Source organism: Oryzias latipes, chromosome 12, assembly GCF_002234675.1.
Source record: "Oryzias latipes chromosome 12, ASM223467v1".
In the NCBI taxonomy this organism is placed as follows: Eukaryota; Metazoa; Chordata; class Actinopteri; order Beloniformes; family Adrianichthyidae; genus Oryzias; species Oryzias latipes.
In genome coordinates, this window is record NC_019870.2 from 25,229,115 (window position 1) to 25,251,817 (window position 22,703).

The 22,703-nt window shown below is 42.7% G+C and overlaps 1 protein-coding gene across 1 annotated transcript in view; it reads right to left on the reverse strand.

Annotated features, from left to right (window-relative positions):
* The window catches only part of LOC101159120 (ephrin-A5b), a 91,585-nt gene extending 88,418 nt beyond the window's left edge, over positions 1-3,167 (reverse strand). The window contains exon 1 of the mRNA XM_004075074.4: positions 2,420-3,167. Within this exon, the coding sequence (XP_004075122.1) occupies positions 2,420-2,544 (125 nt within the window). The 5' untranslated portion in view covers positions 2,545-3,167. The remainder of the gene's footprint in view (positions 1-2,419) is intronic.
* Between the last annotated feature and the right edge of the window lie 19,536 nt (positions 3,168-22,703).

Genomic DNA, 22,703 nt, shown 5'->3' on the forward strand with positions numbered 1-22,703 from the left:
CAGGCGTAGCTATTCCGTCACAGTGGAAGCTTTTCAGACTGCAGATGAGGCCGGAGCGCCATTCGGCCCGTGAATCCCACGTCTTCTGCTCCAAGCGGCACTCTGATCCGCATCAGCACAGGAAGATGCTCCGCTGAGATCAAAGCACTGCAAACAACCCTTTTGTTTATCCAAATTACTGAGGGGTTGCTTTCATTTCCTTTCAAACAACAGAAAAACGTGGAAATGTCGTAGCATTTCCATTTTTCACGACTCACTTCCCAATTCAATTCCAGGGCTCCTGGAGGGGATTTCATGAATGGCTGAGTGTGGACTGCTGCTCCAGACTCACTTAAGTTTAAACATGTAGCAGAGATGCTACTTTATATGGAAGTTGGAACTGCACCCCAGCAGGTTCTCAGGGCCTTAGAACAGAGTATGGTTACGTTAAACAGCAGGGCTCCGGGGCCCATGAGCTTGTATTGATTACTGTGGGTTCTGCTGCAGGTCAGGGGGCCTCAAGTCCTTAACCACTTGTATACATGATACAGCCCAGGTTGAGTTTAGATTAAAGTCATGAATAAGAACAAGAGTTACTCATTCATTTGGGGTCCATTCTGCATGGACAAAGCCCAGGCGGGGGGCTGTGCAAGGGCCGTCACCTGGCCCCAAGGCCGACGCTGCTGCCCTGGTTTTGACCCTGACAACAGTCCCCCCTGTGCTTCCTAACCCGCCTGCCTGGTTACTGTCGATTGTGTGACCTCGGCATGTGTGCATGTCCCATAAGACTAAGCACCACGCTGCGTCTTGGCCGCCGCTGAAATACCCCTGTGTGCCCCTCATTGTCTACCCCAGCGTGGGCCATGAGGGGCGAGAGGGGATACTTGAAACGAGGGAGCATGGCAACCAAGAGACCAGACTTGGGAAGCTGGGAACTGCTCGGAAAGCCAAAGAAAAGGGAAAAAGAGAAGAAGTTGGGAGAGGAAAGAAACAGCGATATGTCAGGCCGAAAAACAGAAAATCTGCTGCAGCACATTTACACAACACCAATCCAGGGCAACTGTTCCTTAACCACGCCTACTGTTCCTTAACCACACCCACTTTTCCCTAACCACATCAACTGTTTAGACTGTGAAGATCAACGGAACAGTTTTCTGTTATTCAACAAAACCTCATACTCGTCCTCATCTGCACACAGAAGTAGTCTCACACAATCTCTTCCACACAGTCTAACACACTTACATATATGCACAAACACACACACAAGATGTCAAACACAAACCTCTCCCGCAAATATAAAATGTTAAATGGCGTATACTTGTAGAGCGCTTCACTACCGTCCTTGAAGGCCCAAAGTCCATTACAGTTACAGTTCCACTCAAACATGCAAACACACACATTTACACACACACACACACACTCTACTGCAGAACACTGGTGCTAACCTATAACCACCAGGGCAACGTGGGGTTCTTTGAAGCATGAGCGGGCAGGAGAGGCGGGAACAGCACCTGCAAGGATCTTCCGAACAGGGGCCGACCGCTCTACCCCTTTACCAGGCTACCCAACAATTGTGCCCCCCACCACCATCTCACACACAAGATGTGAAACACACAAAAGCACACACATACATAATCTCATGCATGTAAACTCACACACACAGTCTAGCACACATTAAAAAAAATCACGCACAGAATGAATCTCATAATTTCACAATTACTTAACCACACACACACACACACACACACACACACACCCACACGTGCATTATTTTTGTTCAAACTGCCACAAACACACACACAGAGTCTTAAAAATACAGATGCAAACACACAGGTATATGCAGCCACACGCACGCACGCACGCGCACACGCATTTCTTCATGGAGAGGAGATTTTGTTGTTGTTGTTTTCTGGTCCCCAGCATTATGAAACTGGTCCCCATCCTGTGGCTGTGTGAACACACTGTTGTTCCCAAAATGCACAAATACCGAGTCGTGCACACAGTCACACACCACGTCACGCACTCTTTTTTGGATGAACAAGTTTCCACAGACATAGTACGTCGACCCGGGAAGGATCTCCGGACCCTTGGGTCCAACCAGAAGGTTCTGCAGGTGTTGCAGACAGCAAACCAAAGAAGCTCTGCAGCCTCCGCGGCAAAGCTGCGCCGAACATCAGACTGAATCTTTCAGGACCGGACTACGTCCTTCTTCACACACTTCAGTTCAAATTTGTCAAAATCCCTAGAAAACGCACTCTGTCTGTGCGTGAGCGGACAGCGCGTGGAAAACCGTGTCTCCGCAGTCCCGCCGATTTCCACAGCGGCTGACCGTAAAGTTTACGCAGATCATGTGCAGAAGCTGAGATCCCTGATCGGAGAGGACAAGGCTGTCCTGCGCGTGCTACAAACACAAAAGCACAACTCCCACTCCTGCACTTACCTGGGGTTGGTTCTGTTCCAGAAGACGGCGTAGCGGTCTGACACCAACTTGGAACCGGGGTCCTGACCGCGCGCACACATCCCAAAGATGAGGAGCAGGAGGAGGATCATGTCCACCTGCGGCATGTCTGCTCCGCAGCCGCGAGGCACTGACCTCTGATGGGGGAGAGCAGAGGTCCGCTTCTATCCTTCTGAGTGTTGAGTTTCTCTGAAGGTGAATTGCCTTATTGACGTCCTGCCAAACAGCAGCAGGAGAGCGGAAGTCCAAATATTCCCACTCTCTGCTCCGGGAGGGAACACCTTTCAGTCTTCAGTTTACCAGGACTGACTGAGCGGCTCCGCTGCTGCGCGCTGGGAGCCTCGATCATCCAGCAGCCACGAAACACGTCCCGCGAGCGCACAGTGGCGCAAACGAAGCACGCGCCCTCAGGAAGGGACAGCCGCTCCTCCGGTGAACCGGGCGGTAGCAGAGCGCTTGAAACGGTGCTGTGAGTCTAATCAAGTGAAGGGAACAGCGCGGCGGATCCTGCAGCCATGCTCCCCAGGACAAACCCCCTGCTGCCACACACCTCCCTCTAGTCTCTCCTGCGCGCTGGAGGAAGTCTGCAGCTTCCCCTCTGTGGACCTTTGATGTCGCAGATCTTCGCCCTAAACTTTCAGAGTGATAAAGTCACGCAATAACACACATGCGTAGATTCTCCGGAGCTGCGCGCGTGGGAATCCGCCGCGGCAGCAACAGTTGCTCTGTGTCTCGCACTCTCTCTCTTCTTGGAGAGTGCGGCGTGAGGCTCGCGAGCCGTCTCATTGGCCGGAGACTTGATTGACAGCCGGAGCTCCTCCCGCGAGTCCGGTTTTTCTCCTGATCCCAGGACCGCCGCGCGCAGCCTGCCGGTGCGCTCACCTCCGAGCAGGAGCCGTCTCTCCAGGTTCAGGAGCGCGAGGCTCTCATTTGATGCTGGAAATCCAACATCAAAGACCGAAACGTTCAACATCTGCGCCGTTTCTTGCTGAATGTAGCGCAGCTTTCGTGAGCTCGTGCGCCATGCAGCGGCGGGATTCAGAAAACGTTCAATGATCGCGCAGCCTCGATCTCCGGCAGGAAATGTTCTGCAGGATCAGAGGTTTCCCCCTGTGAGAAGTTCCCCTCCAGGCGCGGAGACCCCGGTCCTCTCCGTGGCTCAGCACATAGTGAATTCATGTCCATTCTTGGCTAAAGACACGTTTTCTTCATTTTCTGCAAACACTGATTTAAAAAGAATAATAATAATAATAATAATAAAAGAGTCGACAATCAAATTTAAACAAGAGGAAGCTGGAACAAGAAAAAACAATTTCAAACAAAAAATAAAGCAATGACATAGAAAACTGGAAAAAAAAAACGTTTACTGTGTATTGGCCTTGAATTATGTAATATCCTAACTGATATTATTTTGAATTCTTTTAACATGTTTGGGTTTTGATTTCTGCAGTTTAACTCAAACAGAAAAAAACAACATCTTTTCTAATCCTCTTTTTGCATGTTTAAATTTTAATTCATGTGATTTTCAATAGTGATCCGTTTCTATGGAGACTAAAACATCTAATCTGTCTGGCCTTTGCAGTATAAACTGTTTAGAGTGAGTTATTGTTTTCTTTGATTGTGTTTGAATCTTGATATAGAAGTTGAAAGCTCTTTGGCCTTCCGCTTCCATCAGAGAAAACGTATGTTTCTAACAAAGTATGTTGTCTTCTGACACTAAACCACGAGAATGCTGACAAAATAAATGAAATCTGGTCCTTAAAAGACCCAATTCGATGAAAATGATGTTTTTTGTGTTTTTATACACATCATTTTTTGCTGATGGAGGACACATGAAATGAAAATTATGATTAAAAAGTGCATTTCTGAGTATTTCTTTATTCGTGTAATTGTGAATCAGGAGCAGATGACAAAAATCAGTTTGAAAAAGATCGTATTTGTGACGTAGAAAATACGCAAGCACCCTGCTCCGCTTCATCCTTATTCATCCACTTGAAGACAAATAGATCCATGTCTTCGTTTTCCTCGTCTGAGCTGGAATCTGGCTCCAAACTTGTACGGCCGGATAGCTCCAATATTGCTCGCCATTTTTGTTGCATCTCTAATATAATGAGGGGCTTTAAGCAGCAGGAGAGAGTGTGAAGATGGATGATGGGAAATGGGGCAGTGTTGCTCTGTTGCTAGTCCTGCCCACAGCCAGAGATGAATTTCTCATGAACTACTGCTGTTCTGCAGAAACTAAGTCTGCAAATGACACAGTTAACAAAAAGTGGCTATAAAAGCATAATAATAGTCAAAAGACCACTGCTGTTATAAAAGATGATCAGAATAGGACTTTAAAAAGGGTGTCAGCTTGCTACCAGCAGAAATGTTTATCACAGACAGTTCAAGACCTGCTTCTTAAGAACAGAGCTGTTTCAGTTTTAAGCCCTGTTACATGTTCAAGAGAACATCCGTTCTTTGGGACCCAAAGTGCCAGATAGACATTTATGTGGCCGTCTGCTGGATTCATGTGCAGCCACTGATCTTTAACAAGCATGTTCATTGTGTTCTGTGTTTTAATAGTGTACCTGCAGAAGTCTGACGATGAAAAACAGTTGGGTCCCCCCCAAATAAAAGAAAAGAAAGAGCTCACAAAACTTTGTGATGATTTAGAAGACAGCTTCTGCCCAAAGTAAACCTGTTAACTTCAAACAAAAACATGGGACTAAAGAATGAAGTTTAATTTCTTTTTTGAAGCAGGTTTGTAACTCTAAGATGGATTTTGAAGTTTTATTTCTCCCTCAATTATTAAATATCAATTTGTCTTTCATTGTGAAAGTAGTAAAATTTTGTTTATTTAATGATCACAATTTAAAGCACTGCAACTGTAATTTTTATTATGTTTCCAATTTTGATGGCTTTTTTCACAAAAAGTGGACTATTTGTTACATGGTGCCGTTGTACCTCTTACCGCTTGTTTTTGTCCAGATGATGAAGCAAAAGTTTGTTTTAGAGAAGCCAGCACCGTGATATAGAACATTTAAGCTTTTCTCTTTTAGCTGTGCGGTTGTCCTGTGCGTTGTCCCTTTTTAATACACATCCAGCAGCCAATCAGAATTGAGTATAAGTTTTGTTAACCCTTGTGCTATCCTAGGCACTTTACCATTGGGAGTTGGGTCATCTAGACCAGTGTTTTTCAACCTTTTCTGAGCCACGGCACACTTTAACCTTAAAAAAAATCCCGCGGCACACCAGCATCCAAAAATTTAAAAAAAAGGAGAAACTCATAGTCTGTATTGATCTACAGCCCCTGCACAATCTCACATGCATTTTTGAGATAATTGTTACAGAAAAAGCTGGAAACTGCAGCTGTTTTTTTCTAAAAGATGCAATAAAAGTTAAGTTAGAAGATTTAAAAACAGCTTGTGTGTTCCTTGGTTTCAAGACCGTTTGACAACAGATCTCCTTTTGCGCTGTCACTCTCACAACCCAATGCATCATGGGAAATGTAGTGCATAAAACGTCCGAAGATCGGTTTTCGGAGCTTCATTGTTTTGTTCACTTGTTCCACGGTCTGATACCGGATTCTGTGCAAAGCTACACCGCTAAAGACGAGCTTTAGCTGGTATTTCTGTTAGAACTGAGCGACTTTACGAGCTAAATCGGGACAAGGAAGTGAAGACTTTAAGCACTTCTGATTGGTCAGACCGATGACATGTGATTAACCCCCCCAAGAATGATTGGTGGAGACAGTTAAAGGGACGGGACTTTTCCAAAATACAGCCGAAGGTGCAGCTGAATCGCGGTACTGCACCGTCATTCATATCAAAATGTCTTTAATAAAATAAAAACGCAAAGAAAAAGTATTTTACGATCTTTTATATTCCTAACTCCTCAGTGTTTTATCAGGGCCTGTTTGGATGAACAGTGAGCTAAAATCCTGGAGATGGGAAATGTTTTTAGATCAGTTAATGAGGGCAGTTTCCCACGGCACACTTGACCATCTCCCACGGCACACTAGTGTGCCGCGGCACACTGGTTGAAAAACACTGATCTAGACCCACTAGACAGTGGGCTGAACCTTTTTTCTTCAATGATTTGTGATTTTCACTGGTGTCCATGGATTACATGAAATCTTTCCACCTTTATCCACCTTTGTCATGGTGGGGAGAACACGTTAATGTAAGGATGGGGTCATCTAAGATAGCACAAGGGTTAAGGTTTTAAGTTGCCCTTCATCAGTCACACCAGTTTCAGGGTAATCAAGACCCACAGTTGTCTTCATTTCAGTTAACTTCCCTCCGTCTATTAAAGTGTCTTGTCTTCAGAGATTCTTTTTCAGGTCATCTGTTCTGCTTGGTTCTGTCACCAGTTTTGTTTCTCCATAGTGTTCATCAGGTTAGAGTTCATTCATTAAATGTTTTTGTTTCTGCCAACATACCTGGTCTCCAGCATTTTGGGTCCTACAGCAGCAGCTTCTGACAACGACTTAACTACAAGATACTGTGTGATCATGTTCTGTGCAATCGAGAAAATCAATTAAAAATGTCCTCCTTGTAGCTGAAGAACAAAACAAACTGTCCCTCTAATGTTGAGTTTGTGCTATCACAATCTACTGATGAATGAATCATATTGTGAATGTTTGCTTGATCAGTTTGATATTGGAAACCTTTCCATGCATTCTGTTGGTCACATATACAGGCTGATATACAACTAAGACAAATCGACAAATCGATCTCATTGGAATAAACTGCACAGAATTCTATTATTATTTACATGAAAGCTCAGTTTGGAGGGTTTTTTCTTTTGGTTTATGACCTTGCAATTGAAAAACAACCAATGGAATCAAGCTAATCTTGCAAATGATCACAAGTGAGTAGTGAGTCTGCAGGTTCCTGTGTGGCCAGGTGTTGGGGGTGTAGGTATCTTTGAGCCAGTACCTTAAAAGTTTGCTTCACTGTTATTTGCGAATGGAGAGAAATAATCCAAATTCCGGTCACTGAATAATCAAATTTTTTTAGAATTTCACAGGAAAATGATAATTAAACTCTCTGCATTTTCACCTATTTATAAAAAAGTTAAATTATGGTCAACCTTCTCATTTACAGCAAACATTGCGTATGGTTTAGTTTGTCTAATTTCACAAAAAAATATATGTATTTTTATTATTGTTACATTTGTGTATTTATTAGTCAATTTTTGATTGTGCAAGCTCCAGATGGTCTCCTGAACTTGAATACAAAGCTGTGGAAATAAACATATCTAAAATGTCTGGTAGTTTTTGGTAAATTTACAACAAAAAGTCATGCAGACATTGAAAGATTTGTTGAACAATACCACTATATACATTTTGCAATTTTATCGTGTGTAATTTACTTCTTTTTGCAAGTGACATGTAGCCCTAAACAGGTTTCTCATTTTCACTTCAGGTGTTTTCAGCTTGCTGTGAAGCCGGAATAAAATATATCATTGTTTATGTCCCTTTATGTTATAAAATCTATTTCTTTATAGCCATCATCTGTTGCATTTAATGCTGCATTCCCTGCATCATGACATACACAGCACCACACCAATGAACATGCTTCAAAGCACTAAGATTATGGAGAATTTTCTGAATCTGTGCAAAATGAAAAGGCTTGTTTGGACCAAGAGACAGTTTCTTAAAAGAGCTTACACTAGCACACTTCGGTACTTAGTCTAACACATCTGCCCACAACAAAGTATCTGACTAAACCGAACGGCAAATTTGGTGTTCAGAATTTCCCAGCAATGACATACTGCTTACAGAAATCACAGCTGAGACTTGTCCTTTTTTGATGAAAACTATAATCCATCCTTCCATCCATCCATCCTAGTGCGGTGAAAATGTTTCTTTCTGTAGTTTTCTGTGGTTCATGGTTATACCATGTAAAACCATGTGCACATTAATGTGCACATGGTTTTACATGGGTGTCCTTTGTTGACTTTGTTGTTAGTGGTGAACATTGAGGTCAACCGTATGTCCTTGATGTTTCTCATTTATATAAGGGTCAACCAAAGGGGCCCTTTGGAATCTGTCCTGTGAAAAGCTGTATTATAGCAGCATTGTACTTCTGCGGGTTCATGCATCACTATGGTTAACACAACTACCAAATAAAGCAAACTTGTGAAAGCAACATTGGTTGAGGTATCTACACAACCTTTTTCATCATAGCTATTAATATCAAATGAACCCTGTGATGGCCTGGTAGACTGTTTAGGGGTGTACCTTGTCTTTCCTTGACAACAGTTTTCCTTGACAACCGTTTTACCCTGAATAGGAATTTGGGGTATGGAAAATGGATAGAAGGATGGATGAATATAAAACGATCCCCAATCCATTAAGGGGTGGGGACGGACCTACGATAGCTGAGGCTCAAATATGCTCCCAAGTTATAGAACATGCACTAATTATAAGGAACATGTAGAGCCAAAGAGGGGGTAATTAGTTTTAGCTGCTCATTAAACTCAAGTTTTTATAAGTACCCGAATCCATGGTAACCCGGATTTCTCTTTCAGGAAATAAAAGACAAAACACTGAAAAAAGCTGGTGAGATTTGAGGATTTTTTTTGTCTCTTTAGTAGTAGAGTTCTGATCTTGTGTCCGCATTTTTAAAAACCACCAGGTTGGAAAAAAAGAGTACTTCTTTGTTAAAGAGTATGGCCACTCTTCAAAGGACAAAGGAAGTTGGAAGTAACACCAATGGACGGAATTAGGAGAACCCTGGGTGTAGTCAAGCGAGCAAAAGGAGTGGAGCAGGGCAGAATCCCAAAGTTCACTGGCCAAGAATAAGAAGAGTAAGTGGACCATAATGAATTTAGATCTCATTGCCGTGTTAATAGGAGTGAAAGGCAGTAAAAGTAAGTGAGATGGTATTTTTTTGTGGTGTAAAAGAGGTTTAGATTTTGTGGAAAAGGAGTGAAGGTTCAAATACAAAAAAACAAAGTCAAGAAATGAACTAGCTCTGGTACAGCAAATGAGACAACTTGTGGACAAAAGTGGAGAAGGCCTCAAATGAGAAGAATGAGGTCATTTTGCAGCAGTGTGAGCTCCACACTGGAGTGGCAGCTTTGAGAAGAACAGAAGCACGGTCACTGGGCTACCAGGGCCTATCCCGGCCACTCGCGGGTGAAGGCAGGAGACATTCTGGACAGGTCGCCAGTCTGTCGCAGGGCCACAACCACACACCCATGTACACAATTTAGAGTTACCAATTAAGCTATGAAATATGTTTTTGGACGGTGGGAGGAAGCCGGAGTCCCCAAAGAAAACCCATGTATCCACAAGGAGAACATGCAAACTCCACACAGAAAGGTCCTCCATTGAACCAGGGGCCTTCTTGCTGTGAGGCAATAGCGCTAACCACTGCGCCACCGTACAGGAGGAAAGTAGAACTCTTTATTCTAAGAGAAAGATCTATCCCACTTTAAACAATGAGCCTCTTGATGCTGGAAATACCTGGCTCATCTGAGTGTGTAAAATATACGATCTGCCATCAAACCCATTTGAAAGAAGGAAAAAGATCAAGTAATCTGCATCTTCATCTCACTGTTTATTCCCCACCTCAGCAATCCATTATTCTGTGAATGTGTTCTAAAATGAGTCTGACTAAAAAGCAGTAGTGAACGATTACAATCCTGAGAATATGGTTTCAAATGGAGGATGTTCATTAAATTTAGTTTTGATCTTGTTTTGTTTCTCACAAATCTTACTGCTGGACAAAGAAGAGGAGGAACCAAGACTACAGATAACAGAGCAGTTGTGACAGATGAGCCAGGATGAGTGAATAACAGACCAGAAGGTGAGGGGCGTGGACATGGAAACAAAACCAGCCTGGATACTAAAAAAATCCGGGAAACAGGAGAAGCAGAACAAAATAGAAGAAAACAAGGTTTAGTGACATGCGAAACTAAAGTGGAAATGTCAGAGCAAAGGAAAACAGGATTTTGAACTGAAAAGAGATGGGCAAAGAGGTAAAAGAATGAAGAGGAGATTTCCTGAGGGTTCTGGACTCTGGGGTTAGGAGGTCACAGCTGAATCCACAGATGCTCTTCATGCAGGAGGATCCTGACAGTGACCTCGTCTCTGGAAGAGGAGGTCATTTATCACAGAGACCATCAGTCATCAGCCTGACCTTTCCGCAATCAACTTATGACCCCCACTGTTTATTCCCCAGCTCGGCCATCCATTATTCTTCAGCGCCAGTGCCAGATATGCCAATGATACGATGCCTGCATGGACGTGGACCCAGACTGCTTATTGTCAAGAACACTTTCAGACTGAAATATCAGAAAATTCCACAAAGATAATCACTTGTGCCCAGCGACAGATTGGCGAACTGTCCAGGGTGTCCCCTGCCTTCGCCCACAAGTGGCTGGGATAGGCTTTGGCAGACCCGTGACCCCGAAAGGGATAACATGGCAGAAGATGAATGAATGAATAAATGAATAATTACTTGTGTTGCAAATAATCAGATTGAGAAACAACAAAGTTTTGACAGGGTGGAGACTTAAGCCTAAAAACCCTTCTAGAATTTGTCAAAGAAATTTACAGAGAAATAAAGTCAGTCTTGATAAGTGCCCAAGCCAAACTTTAGATGTGAACCCATCAAAGCCTTAAACACACATCCATTCACCTCCTTGTCCCGCATAGTCTTCTGTAGGGTCGTTGAGATGCTTTAGGGCAAAGGCAGAGTACAAAGGTCAATCCACACACAGACACAGTCCTAAGGGACAGCTAAGAGTCACCAATCCAACATATGACAGATGTTATGGGATTGTAGGAGAAAGAAAGCCTTTGGGTAGACTCCACCTGGAATTGAACTGGATCTATGAAGGTAAATATGTTCCAAAAAGGACGCACTTTTAGATTTGATGTGAGAACTTACTTATTAAAGAATGTGAGAACTTACACACTAAAAATCTGCATCTGTGTGTAAAAATCTTCTGCTGTAAGGTTTGACAACAAAATTACAACTGACAAATTCCCCTTTGCATGTGTTCATTTACAGTTACAACCTCCAATCTGTGATCAGAACTGCTCAAATGTGCTTCTGCGTGTGCTCAAATCGGACTTGGTTAAGGTAGAAAGGTCTTCGCAGATTCGGACTGCCTGCTTCAATAACTCTTCTGATAGACGTTCAAATGTGACAGCAAGTATCTCAATCCTTTTGTATTAATGCAGAGAGTAAACTGCAAATGCATTTCAAAAGAAAAAAAATAGTTTTTTCCTGCATTTTAATGAGAAATGATCTCTTTGTGCTGTAAATGCAGACATGCAGCGTCTGCAGCACCGTGAACAGGAACATCCTCTTTGTTGTAGCAGGACAATAGTGTCAGGATAAGTCAGTACAGAAAATTTGGTGACAATAGTATCACTGTGCTCAGGGCTATTGAGCACCTTTATTATAAATCATATGCATTAACATTTGAAAAATTATATTAGATCAACTTTATTAATCCCCGTTATCAGCTGGGGCTGTCGCAGCCGCGCTCCACCCTCGCCCAGCGGGCTCCTCGCCTCTCCTTTCCTCCTTTTCCACTGGAGCGGCGGCAGACCGCCATGGGGCCCTGTGTCGTGCGCGGGCAGCACAGAGACACCAGGGTCCACCGGCAGCCACCCACCGGCACCGTGTTCCCCACGGCTGGGGCTGTCGCAGCCGTGTCTAACCCCCCCCCCCTCCCCCTCCCGTTCCATTTTCGGACACAGACCAGTTTTGACACAAGTTTCTCGGTAGAATGTGTCAGAAGTCCGAGCGCAGTTGTAGAGCCCTTGTGATTTGCGCCAGCAGTTTCAAGCACACGCAGAAGCACATTTGAGCAGTTGGAATCACAGATTTGAAGTTGTAACTCTAAATGAACACATGCAAATGGGAATTTGTCAGTTGTGATTTTGTTTGTCAAACCTTACAGCAGAAGATTTTTACACACAGATAAAGATTTTTAGTGTGTAAGTTCTCACATTAAATCTACAAGTGCCTCCTTTTTGGAACATATTTACCTTAATATGGAGCCTTCCTGCTGTGAGGTGAGCGTCCTAACCGTTACGCCACCATACTTGGCCATATGGTCATTTTTATCCTCATTCAGTGGAGTGCTAAGCTTCCCTTCTTTTTATTCAACACCTGAAACACACAAAGATTAAGAAACCCACTAAAATCACAAAATTGAATTTAGTTAAATAAACTGAACTAAAGGTCAAGTTTACGACGGAGTTTTAGGGCCACGGTGTGGAAAAAGAATTCTGGCCAACGTGGCGAGATTAAAGTCGTCATGTCGACTTTAATCTCGTCATGACGAGAAAAAACTCGACACAAAGTTTCGAGAAAAAACTCGTCTTGTCGAGATAAAAGTCGAAATAAAGTTTCGAGATTAAAGTCGCAATGTTGCGCGCGAGAGAAAAAAACTCGTAAATTTACGAGATTATTGTGGAAGTGAGAATGCAGAGCAGCAGGTGAACGCCGTGCAGCAGCAGATCAGACCGACTAAACGTAGTTGAACAGGTGAGCTGAATGTTTATTGATAACGTTCCAAATGTCTGGAAGCTCATTTGTTTGATTTACAAGTTATTAAAGTTTTATTTATTGATGGTTGGTTTGCAGGATCTCTGCCTCCATACTCTGCAGCCCGATGATGAAGCCGGCATCGGGTGTCCCTGCAGCTGTTTGCTTGAATCCTTTCTTCCTCCTCCAAAGACAAGATCTCTATGTTTGTGTGATGCTTCCGTCTGAGGAGGAGAAGCACTTTTTGCCTTTATCAACGTTGTAATGCTAATATAATAGACTATTTTCATTCATCTTTGTTTTTTAATGATCAAACGGGTCGCTTCATCTGCAGGAGGGGGCGTATGTAACACTGTTTAATTCCGCATTGGTGATCGGATGACAGGTTCATGACGTAATGTGACAGATGAACTTCAGGTTATGTGAATGAAAAGGAGAATAAAGGCTGCAGCGATCCACTACACCCAAACGTTTCTCTGAGCTCCTTATTTTACAAATACCCGGAAAGACGGCTCCACTAACAATAATCTGATTTTGAGTCGCCAAAAGGTTCAGCATCTCTTTGTTTTAAACCTATAATCCGAAAATAAAGCTTCACAAAAGGCTCTACATCTTTCATCTTCAAGCTAGGCTCCGATAAACAGACAACTTCGGGGTTTTCTTCTTGTTAATCTATGACTTTTTTCCCGTAAATTTACGAGTTTTTATCTCCTAATGAAATTACTTTTTTTTTGGTGGCCATAAAACTCTGTCGTAAACTCTTAAATACAAAGCCACTAGCTCACTAACAGCCATAACATTGAATACTCCTGAAAGACTCAGCTTCACTGCTCGCGCGCAACATTGCAACTTTAATCTCGAAACTTTATTTCGACTTTTATCTCGACACGACGAGTTTTTTCTCGAAACTTTGTGTCGAGATTTTTCTCGTCATGACGAGATTAAAGTCAACATGACGACTTTAATCTCGTCATGTTGGCCAGAATTTTTTTTCCTCACCGTGGCCCTAAAACTCCGTCGTACAAGTTAGCTGATAAGCAGAAGTGGAATATTTACAGTAATATTGCACCTTATGTTGTTCATCTTTTGGCCCTCAAGGGTCACCACAGTCAATCAGCTTTCACTGATTCCTGCCATATTTAGTTTGGCAGGAATTTTTACACCCAATGGCATTCCTGACACAACCCTTTATTTTATATGAGACTGGAAATGGCACAGGGGGACCCAGACTAGGGCCTCCTCATGGCTACATAGTTAGGCAGTAGTGCGAAGAGTGTTGTTTAAGGACCCACACTGGACGAAGTGCCCTTTGGGAAACAAACCCTGGTTTCCCATGGACCAGTCCTGCATGCAGCAAAACAAACAAACAAAAAAAACAATAAAAAAATTCTAGCACTACTGGTTAAATGACTCGTGGGCAAATTAAAAGCTAAGCAATTGGTTGTTTTTTTCCGTCAATGTAAATGTTTAAAACCAAAATCCTGTTTGTCAAAAAATTACGAAACTTTCGCGATCTCCAAGCTGGTTTCAGGTTTGCTTTCACTTTTTCTTTGATTACATGGACTGGTTTGGTTTGACCGAGGAACATTGTTTTTATTCCAGAGTTTTGCAGCGCTCTTTGAAAGGTTACGTAGCCTATGGACATATATGTGTTATTTATAAATCTTATGATAATAAAAATAAATCATTTTAAATGAAGCAACTTTTAGAACACTTAGTGTTGAGGTACAGAATGAAACAAGTATAAAAACAACATGATAAAAAAATGAAATTAGGATGGCTTTGAAGGTAGGAAGGATGGTTTTGTAAAGCCATGAGCTGGTGGAGTTGGTACTGTGAGAGGCAGAATTTAAGTTGTGATGTGTACTGCTGATCTGGACCAGTTGAGGTTTGTGAATTTCTTTTTGGAGAAGACCAAAGAGAAGGGGAGTTATAATATTCAAGACAGAAGATAACATTGCAGAGACTGAATGAGGAGAGGGGAGTGAGTGAGGGTCTGGTTAATTATGCAAAAGTGAAAATATGCTAACTGAGTGACAATATTGACATGAGAGTAAATGAATGATGCGCCGTCGAGGATGAAACAGAGACTCTTTACCTGTGGGGAGGGAAGGACCAAGGAGCTGTTAATGTTCGGGAAAAAAAATTGTTTTCGTATAGTTTTGTATCTGTAAGGATAGCAGCTCAGCTTCATCACTGTTTGACAATAGGTAAACCCATATTTAAGGCCCTTGATTAGGGAAGAGGACTGAAGTTCAGAATTTGGTTTGTTGGAAATATAAAGCTGGGTGTCATCAGCAAAACAAAGAAACTGAATGTTGAGTTTGTGAAAAAAGGAAGGGTATAATCTTGGTAATGAAGAAGAGTGGCCCCTTGGGTCGCACCTGAAGTGTCAGAGGAGCGCTCGGATCACACGGTTTTGAACTGGTTGAACAGGTTGAGAGGTATGAGTGAAATCAGTGAAGGAGTGTGTCAGTAATGCTAAGGGAGGATTATTTATTCAGCAGGATGGAGTGAGAGATGGTTTCAAAAGCAGCACTTCTATAAGATAGGATGAGGATGAATAACAAACCAATGTCAGCTACAAAGAGAAAGTCATTGGTCATTTCTATACGAGCTGTTACTGTTCATGGTGTGATATAAAATCAGACTAGAGTTTTGGGCCGAAGCAATTAGTTATATCTCTAGAGATGCTACGATAGCCTCTTAAGATACATAAAGAGCGACGCCATATTTGAAAGGACTGTAAACAATGAAACATGGCTTAGCAAATACTGTAAAATGACGATATAATTCGTACTTTGGATCTGTTTTTAAAAAGAAAAAAACTGTGATCATCACAGAAATAAGAGCCTAATCATGGGATTAATGTTTTTGTACAAAATGCAAGAGAAGAACGGCATTTCAAACTTTTCTATAAACAGAAAATCACAATGTAAGAAACCCAATGCGTACATAAAAAATGGTTGTAATTTTATTCAAATCTAAACACAGACTAAAATTTTAAAAAACTGTCAGACTCCTCGTCTGTGTTTTAAAACGGGTCAGTGGGTAGCCGACATAACTGCAGAACGCTCGCGTCTGTTGTATTTACGGGCCGATCTGCACCCGGGGCAGTGAGACGCGGTTGGAGCGGACTGAGGACAGTGCAACCCGGTCGACGGTTGCGCCAGTCCGGGGGGCCCGTGGTTGGGAAAGAAGACGCAGTGAACACTTTAGTCCACGGCCCTGGTGCGGTGAGGTCCAGGGTGTGTTCGCTGTAAAGCACGCAAGGGCTTGTCCGGCCGAAGCCGGTCACGATACACTACTGTGGGGGGATATGCACCCCACGGTCTTCGCTCGCCCATACCGAGGGAAGTTTCTTTTTCTCTGCTTAGTAAAATGCTTCAATTCAATGGGCCATCCTCCAAAAAAACAAAACAAAAAAAATTGGTGGCCCTCACTCAGATCTTCCTAGAATCTTTTCTATACGTTCTCCTTTGTTAGCTGACAGTAATAATTTACCTGTGAAAAGTCACATCCTTGCTTTTCCGGCTCTATTTTTGCAATTGTAGCACAACAATATCCAATATGGTGTCCAACTTTGCACACGCAACAAGCTATCGTAGCAACTCTAGCCTGTATAACTCATTGGGCGGAAGTTATAAAGCTTGTGGAAAATTAATCTGGTTTGCTCCATCTGGCAGGAATGGCTTATATTTGTCTTCTCCTCAGGCATTGGCAGTTTGTTGTAGTTTCTGCTCACACTTCAGCCTTTTAATCATGTTTTCCTGCCTTTCCTGATCTTCCAGGTCTACACCCTGACCTTTTCAGATCTCCAAGCCGTGCTAGCTGATGATTAAGCTCAATCAGATGTCTCTCTGATTAAATGAACACACCTGGTCCAGGTGATCAGCAGAAAGCAGTGCAGGTAGAGCTGGAAAACCGGCAGGACAGTAGATCTTGAGGACTGGGAATGATCAGCCCTGATCCACACAGTCTTCAGGGGACAAGTTGTTCTGATTTTCCTATTTTTCCCTCCCCACTGTTCATTTACTCATTGTTTAGTGCTCCTGTCTCTTCTGGTTTCATCTTCATAGCTCCATCAAAGCTGACTTCATAGGCCCCAACCAGCACTCAGCTCATAAAATGTTGTTTCTAACTACTCCCGGGTTTCTGCCTTCTTTTGGCGTTTCTTTTAGACCGAGTTGGCAACCAGCATGAATGGAAGGAGCCAGATATGAAGGGGACCAGCCAGTCGGTGTGTGATTCTTCCACAAGCCACAAAAGCACCTAATATTTACAAAAAAAAGCATGCTTTTCGAAACTTCAGTCATTCAGTCTAATATTAAAGAGAAATCAACAACAGAAAATACACGATCAGGTACTGTTGTCACTTTTCAGTGTATGCAACCTCATGTACAATGATCTCCTGCTTAGAGGTTATGTTTTGTGTTTAGCTGTTCACTGGCTTGGATCAGAGTGTCAGTTTGAGAAAGCGGAAAGTCTGCTGTAATTCAGTTTTGAAGCTTCTATTGAAAAGACTAAGAAGACATGTACGTGTTGTAATTGTACCAGCAGTTTTGAAAAAGCTAGATGTTTCTCTGGCGTTCACAGGAAAATCTTTTCAGATGGTTTACTTCATTACTATCAAACTTATTCCAACAAAGCTTTTTTTGTTTGAGTCAAGTTAATCAGAGATTTTGCAGTCTGAAGAGATGTCTCTCCCATTCTTAATCTCCAGGTCTGCTTTGTTTATCAAAGCTCTGCAGTGACTCAGACGTGACCTCCTGAAGACCTCACAGGAAGTACCAAGCTTTGGTTTGACATACAGCACCTCCTGGAGCCGGACTGTGCAATACAGGCTAGTTCCCATGCAGGGCAATGAGCTCTAATCTCACTGTCACAAAGAGAAAGACAGAGCCCGGTTAGCTCATATCAACACAGACAGTTGCCTCATAAGTGAAATCGCCGGGACAGCTGCTCTAGTTGGCACAATTGGTGTGGTGTCATGGAGCAATAAGATGGGCACAAACTAGAACAACCGGGTCCAGAAGTCGCTGAAAGACAATATCAGGTAGGGGAGGCTGGTAAGCATGAAGGACCCAAAATGCAGAGACGGGAGGCATGCGGTTCCAGGACAAGGGGTTTATTAACTAACAAAAAGCACTGCGGAGCAGGGAAAACTAAAAACTAAACTTACTGTGAGCTAAACAAAAAAACCATAGCAGAAGACAGTCAGCGAAGAGACGGTATTAAACCAGCACAAGAAGAAGGGAGAGACAAGACTTAAATACAAAACAGGACTGACAAGACACAGGTAAACATGATCAGGAGAGATTGGGACCGGGGAAGTAAAACTCAAAAGCATGACAAAACAGGAAACCTTCAAAAATAAGACAAGAAACAAAACTCAAACATGATAGAAACAAAAGAAGCAAAAACTAAGGCAGACGAGGCAGGGTCATGGTGCGCCGGCGGGTCGGGCCAGTAGTTGGGGTTGGTCAAGTTGTCCACCATGTTGTCCACCAACAGGGCAGGCGGGTCAGGCCAGCAGTCAGCTGGCGGGTCAGGCATGGAGTCTGGGACCGGTGTGGCAAAGTCAGGGTTCAGCCAGTCGTCTAGCTCCGGCGGGTTGGGTCAGTCGTCAAGCTCTGGCAGGTCGGGCTAGTCGTCAAACCAGTCGTCGTTATTTTTTTTAAATTAAATTATCTTTATTTGTCTGCCAGGAGCCATAAAAAAAATTAAAAGTAGCTTGAAAAGTAACATGAATATTGCATTATGGATACTGATGTAAATGGCGTATACTTATATAGCACTTTTCTACCTACAAGGCCCAAAGTGCTTACAGTCACAGACACATTCACCCACACATTCACACACTGGTGGCGGTTCCGCTGTTGAACACTGGCACCAACCTACCACCAGAGGCAAGGTGGGGTTCGGTGACTTGCCCAAGGACACTTTGACACATGGGTGTGCAAGGCGGGAATTGAACCTGCAATCTTACGATCATGGGTCGAGTGCCCTACCGCTACACCACGGCCGCCCTAAGACTGTTGAAGCTTAAAAAAACATCAATCAATAAAACTTTATTTATAGAGCACTTTTCATAAAAAAGTATAACACAAAGTGCTTGAACATGAAACACTTCAGATGACCATGGACCCCACAATCTCCCTCTGCAACATCAGAAGCGTTTTAAGTTGCAGTTCCTTAAAGACCCACTTTAATGGAATTTTCGAGTTTTTAACATGTTTTTGTGACATTTTTCTGAGGGACACATAAATAAAATTAAGCTTATATTTGCCTGAGTGTTTCTGTATTCAAATCATTGTGAATCAGGAGCAGATGAAAAAATGCTGTTTGAAAAAGAGCGTATTTGTGTTCTGCAGTTTTTTTCATGCTCAGACACACCTGCCTTTGATGACTGTCATTGTCAGGCTTCTGCAGAGCCTGATGATGAGCTGAGTCAGATGTGCATAAGCAGGGCAACATCCAAAACATGCAGTGTGCCCCAAGGACCTGGATTGGGAAACACTGACAGAAAGATTCGCTGGGTGGACATCGAGCTTCCTGCTCCTCTCCTTTCAGATCCATCCACTTTCAGACAAATAGATTCATGAACATCTTGTGTTTTCTTCATCTGAGCTGGCATTTGTGTCGTAAGGAGCAAGCTGGATGGATCAAAAATAACAGACAGCAGAGTGGTGGATGACAATTTATTAAGAGCTTGGAGCTGGCCAGGGAGGCAGGGATGTGCTGGAGCCAAAATGTCAAAACCTGGAGTCACCAACCCTGTTCCTTGTGGGCTACTCCCCTGCTTGTTTTGCTGCTTTTTGCTGGATTGAATCAGCCCAGATCCTGATTGCCTGAATACACCTTATCCAGGTGAGCAGCAATTACTGAAGTAGGGTTAGCTGCAAAACAAGCATGCTCATGAGGAACAACCGTCCAACTGACTGAGTCAGTAAGAGACAACCTGGTACAGGGTGGCTGGAGGAACTGGGCTTGATGCTATTGTCCTGATGAGAGAAGTGGCTTCAGCTGAAAAAGGGGTGGAGCAAGAGATACACAGGAACAGAGGTGGAAACCCAACAATCTGGCTCAAAACTGTATGGCTGGATAGCTCCAATATTGCTTGCTATTTTTGTTGTAGGGGTAATGTTATGTTGAGGTTGTGAGGGGCTGTACGCTAGAAGGAGCATGTATACAGGCTGTACTCAGAAATGGGGAGTGGGGTGCTTGGCGCCAACAGTCCTCTGAGTCCATAACTCAGAGGCAAATTCTAATGAACTTCTGCCGCTCCACAGAAGCTAAGTCCTAGAAAACAACATAGAATAATTTTATTTGGGCTAAAAATAGCATAAACATAATAAAAGAACGCTGGAAACACTTTTATAAAAGATGATCAGAGTTGGACTTAAACCTTTTCTTGCACGTTTTTTTTGTTAGTCTTGTGAGCATAGAGTTCTCGTTTACTTTGATTTCAGTTGTTTTCTTGGTTCATAAAATGTTCCGTTTTCAGGTTTTGTGCTTTCCTGTTGCAGTCTCACCAGGTTTATGTTGATCATTTTCCACATCTGTCATCACTTAGACTAAACATCCTCAGTCTGTTTAAGTTTCTGGTTTTCAGTTCAGTCCAGTCAGGTCATCTGCTATTATCAACTTTGAATGTTGTTGTTGCCCCCGTTAGCTAACGGCTTTCTCATGTTTGAGTTTATTTGCTCAGGATTTTGTTTTCTAACGCTTAGCCTGTTCTCCTGTGGTTCGGGTTCCTCCCTAATGGTTCCTGGCAGTTTTTTGTGTTCATGGATACTTCAACTCTTAACATTCTGATTTTGTTTTTGATTTTTTTTTCATTTTAAACCTCAAAAGCAGTTTCAGTGTAATAGTTATGTGTCTTTTTAGTTTTTTTGGCCCAAGTTTAATTTCTGTTTAAATTCTATTCAGTTTTATTTATATAGCCCCGTTTTACTACACAGTAGTTTCTGTGGGCTTCACTAATTTTACAAAACGTAAAATCTTTACAAAAAATACTAAAGCTGATTGCTAAACTAAACCGGGCATCAAGTCTAAAACAAATTAAATTCCAGGAGGAAAAAAAAGAAAGAAACCTCAGGGATGTCAACATGAAGGAGGGATTTTCTCCCAGAACGGACAGGCAATGTACTAGGACTCTTAGAGAAGTATTAGCTTATCTAACTCTACAACTACAACTACGTGTTTCAATCGTGTTGCCGATGGGCTTCATCCAAATGGAACTGGGGGGCGGCTGGGGGCGCGAGACGAGATAGAGACGAGGTCAAAAGCCAAGGTCAGGAGCACAGACGAGCCAACTGCAATGTGAAATTACTCCCTCTCCCCCAGAGGGGAGTGGGAAAGAGGGACAACACATGAATTGCACTGCACCAAAAAAAAGACATGGAGAACTAAATGAAAAATAATGATCAACAATAGAGGAGAGGAGAAATAGATGAGAACAGAGAACAGAACCCCAGTGCACAGTACTTTCCCCAGACTCTGACTTCTAGCAGTTTACTAGCAACTAATAGTTTTTGTTATTAAATTTGGTAATAGTAAGAAAAAAAATAGTAGGTAATAGTAAGAAACCTACATTTTTAGCAAATCAGGATTGATATAGTATAGTATTAATCTAAGCAGGGGGAATAGGCCGCCCTGCCCTGGTTTATGAAACCTTCTACCCTTTGCTTAGATCCATGGAGATATATAATGGATGTAATGCAAATTGTAATTATTCCCCCAAACTTCATTAAGGTAAGTTGGGACAGCAAAAAGGTAAATATTCTCTGATTACTGGCTAGCCTGGCAATAAACCTGTCCAAAGAGGAACGTTTTAAGCTGAACTTTGAATGTAGAAACTGTGTCTGCCTCTTTTACATGAGCTGCAAGCTTATTCCATAAGACAGGGGTTGGTGGCTAAAGCCTCTACCTCCAACTGTAATTTTATTGTCTTGTGTTCATAATATAATATTTTCTTTTGAAGGAGCCTCTCTGGCTCTCAAGAACACTAAACAAGCAAAAAACCCACAAAATCATGAAAAACAAGTGTAAAAAGAGAAACTGGTTTGTTTGAAGAATTTGGAACAATTTCAAACAGATGAGTTTGAAGTTAGGGAGAGAAAAGTTACATTTCTCAGGTGACATGGCAGTGAGTTCTAGCAGAATGATGGTGAGGCGAGCACAAAGGACTAATTAATGGAAGGAGGGATCCAAAAGATATGGTTGTTTGAGGTTGTTTTAATGATTGCTGCTCCTGGTCTCCAGTCTTAAGTCTCTTGCATTTGAGTTTCCACAGCAGCTTTGGATTTACTGAGAAAAAAAAGTGGTGAAGCAGAAGAAAAAGAAGGACAATAACTGCAAAAGCATGATGTTATAGGTCCACATGGCAAGAGTTCATGGAACTACAACATTCCAGTAGCTGAGATCTCTCCTCACCCGGCAGAGACCTTCAATACAAATGACCTGCAGTAAGAGGCAGACTTTATCAGCAGGGGATCAAAGGTCATGACCCTTCTCTCCTAAGCCCCATGAGAGGACGTCTTTTGGTTGTTTGTCCTCAAATTAAAAGATGAGTTTATCCAACCCTCACACTTCAGAGCTGACAGCCCCCAGTGGCCCCCCCGATCGCCTGGATGACTGCTTTCTTCTTCTCACTAATTCATTTATTCCCTTCATTACCTCTTTTCAGGAGCCCTCTGGGAGACGGCCTCCATTTGCCCACAGAACTTGATCATGCTCCAGAAGTTTGTTCCAGAACTAAT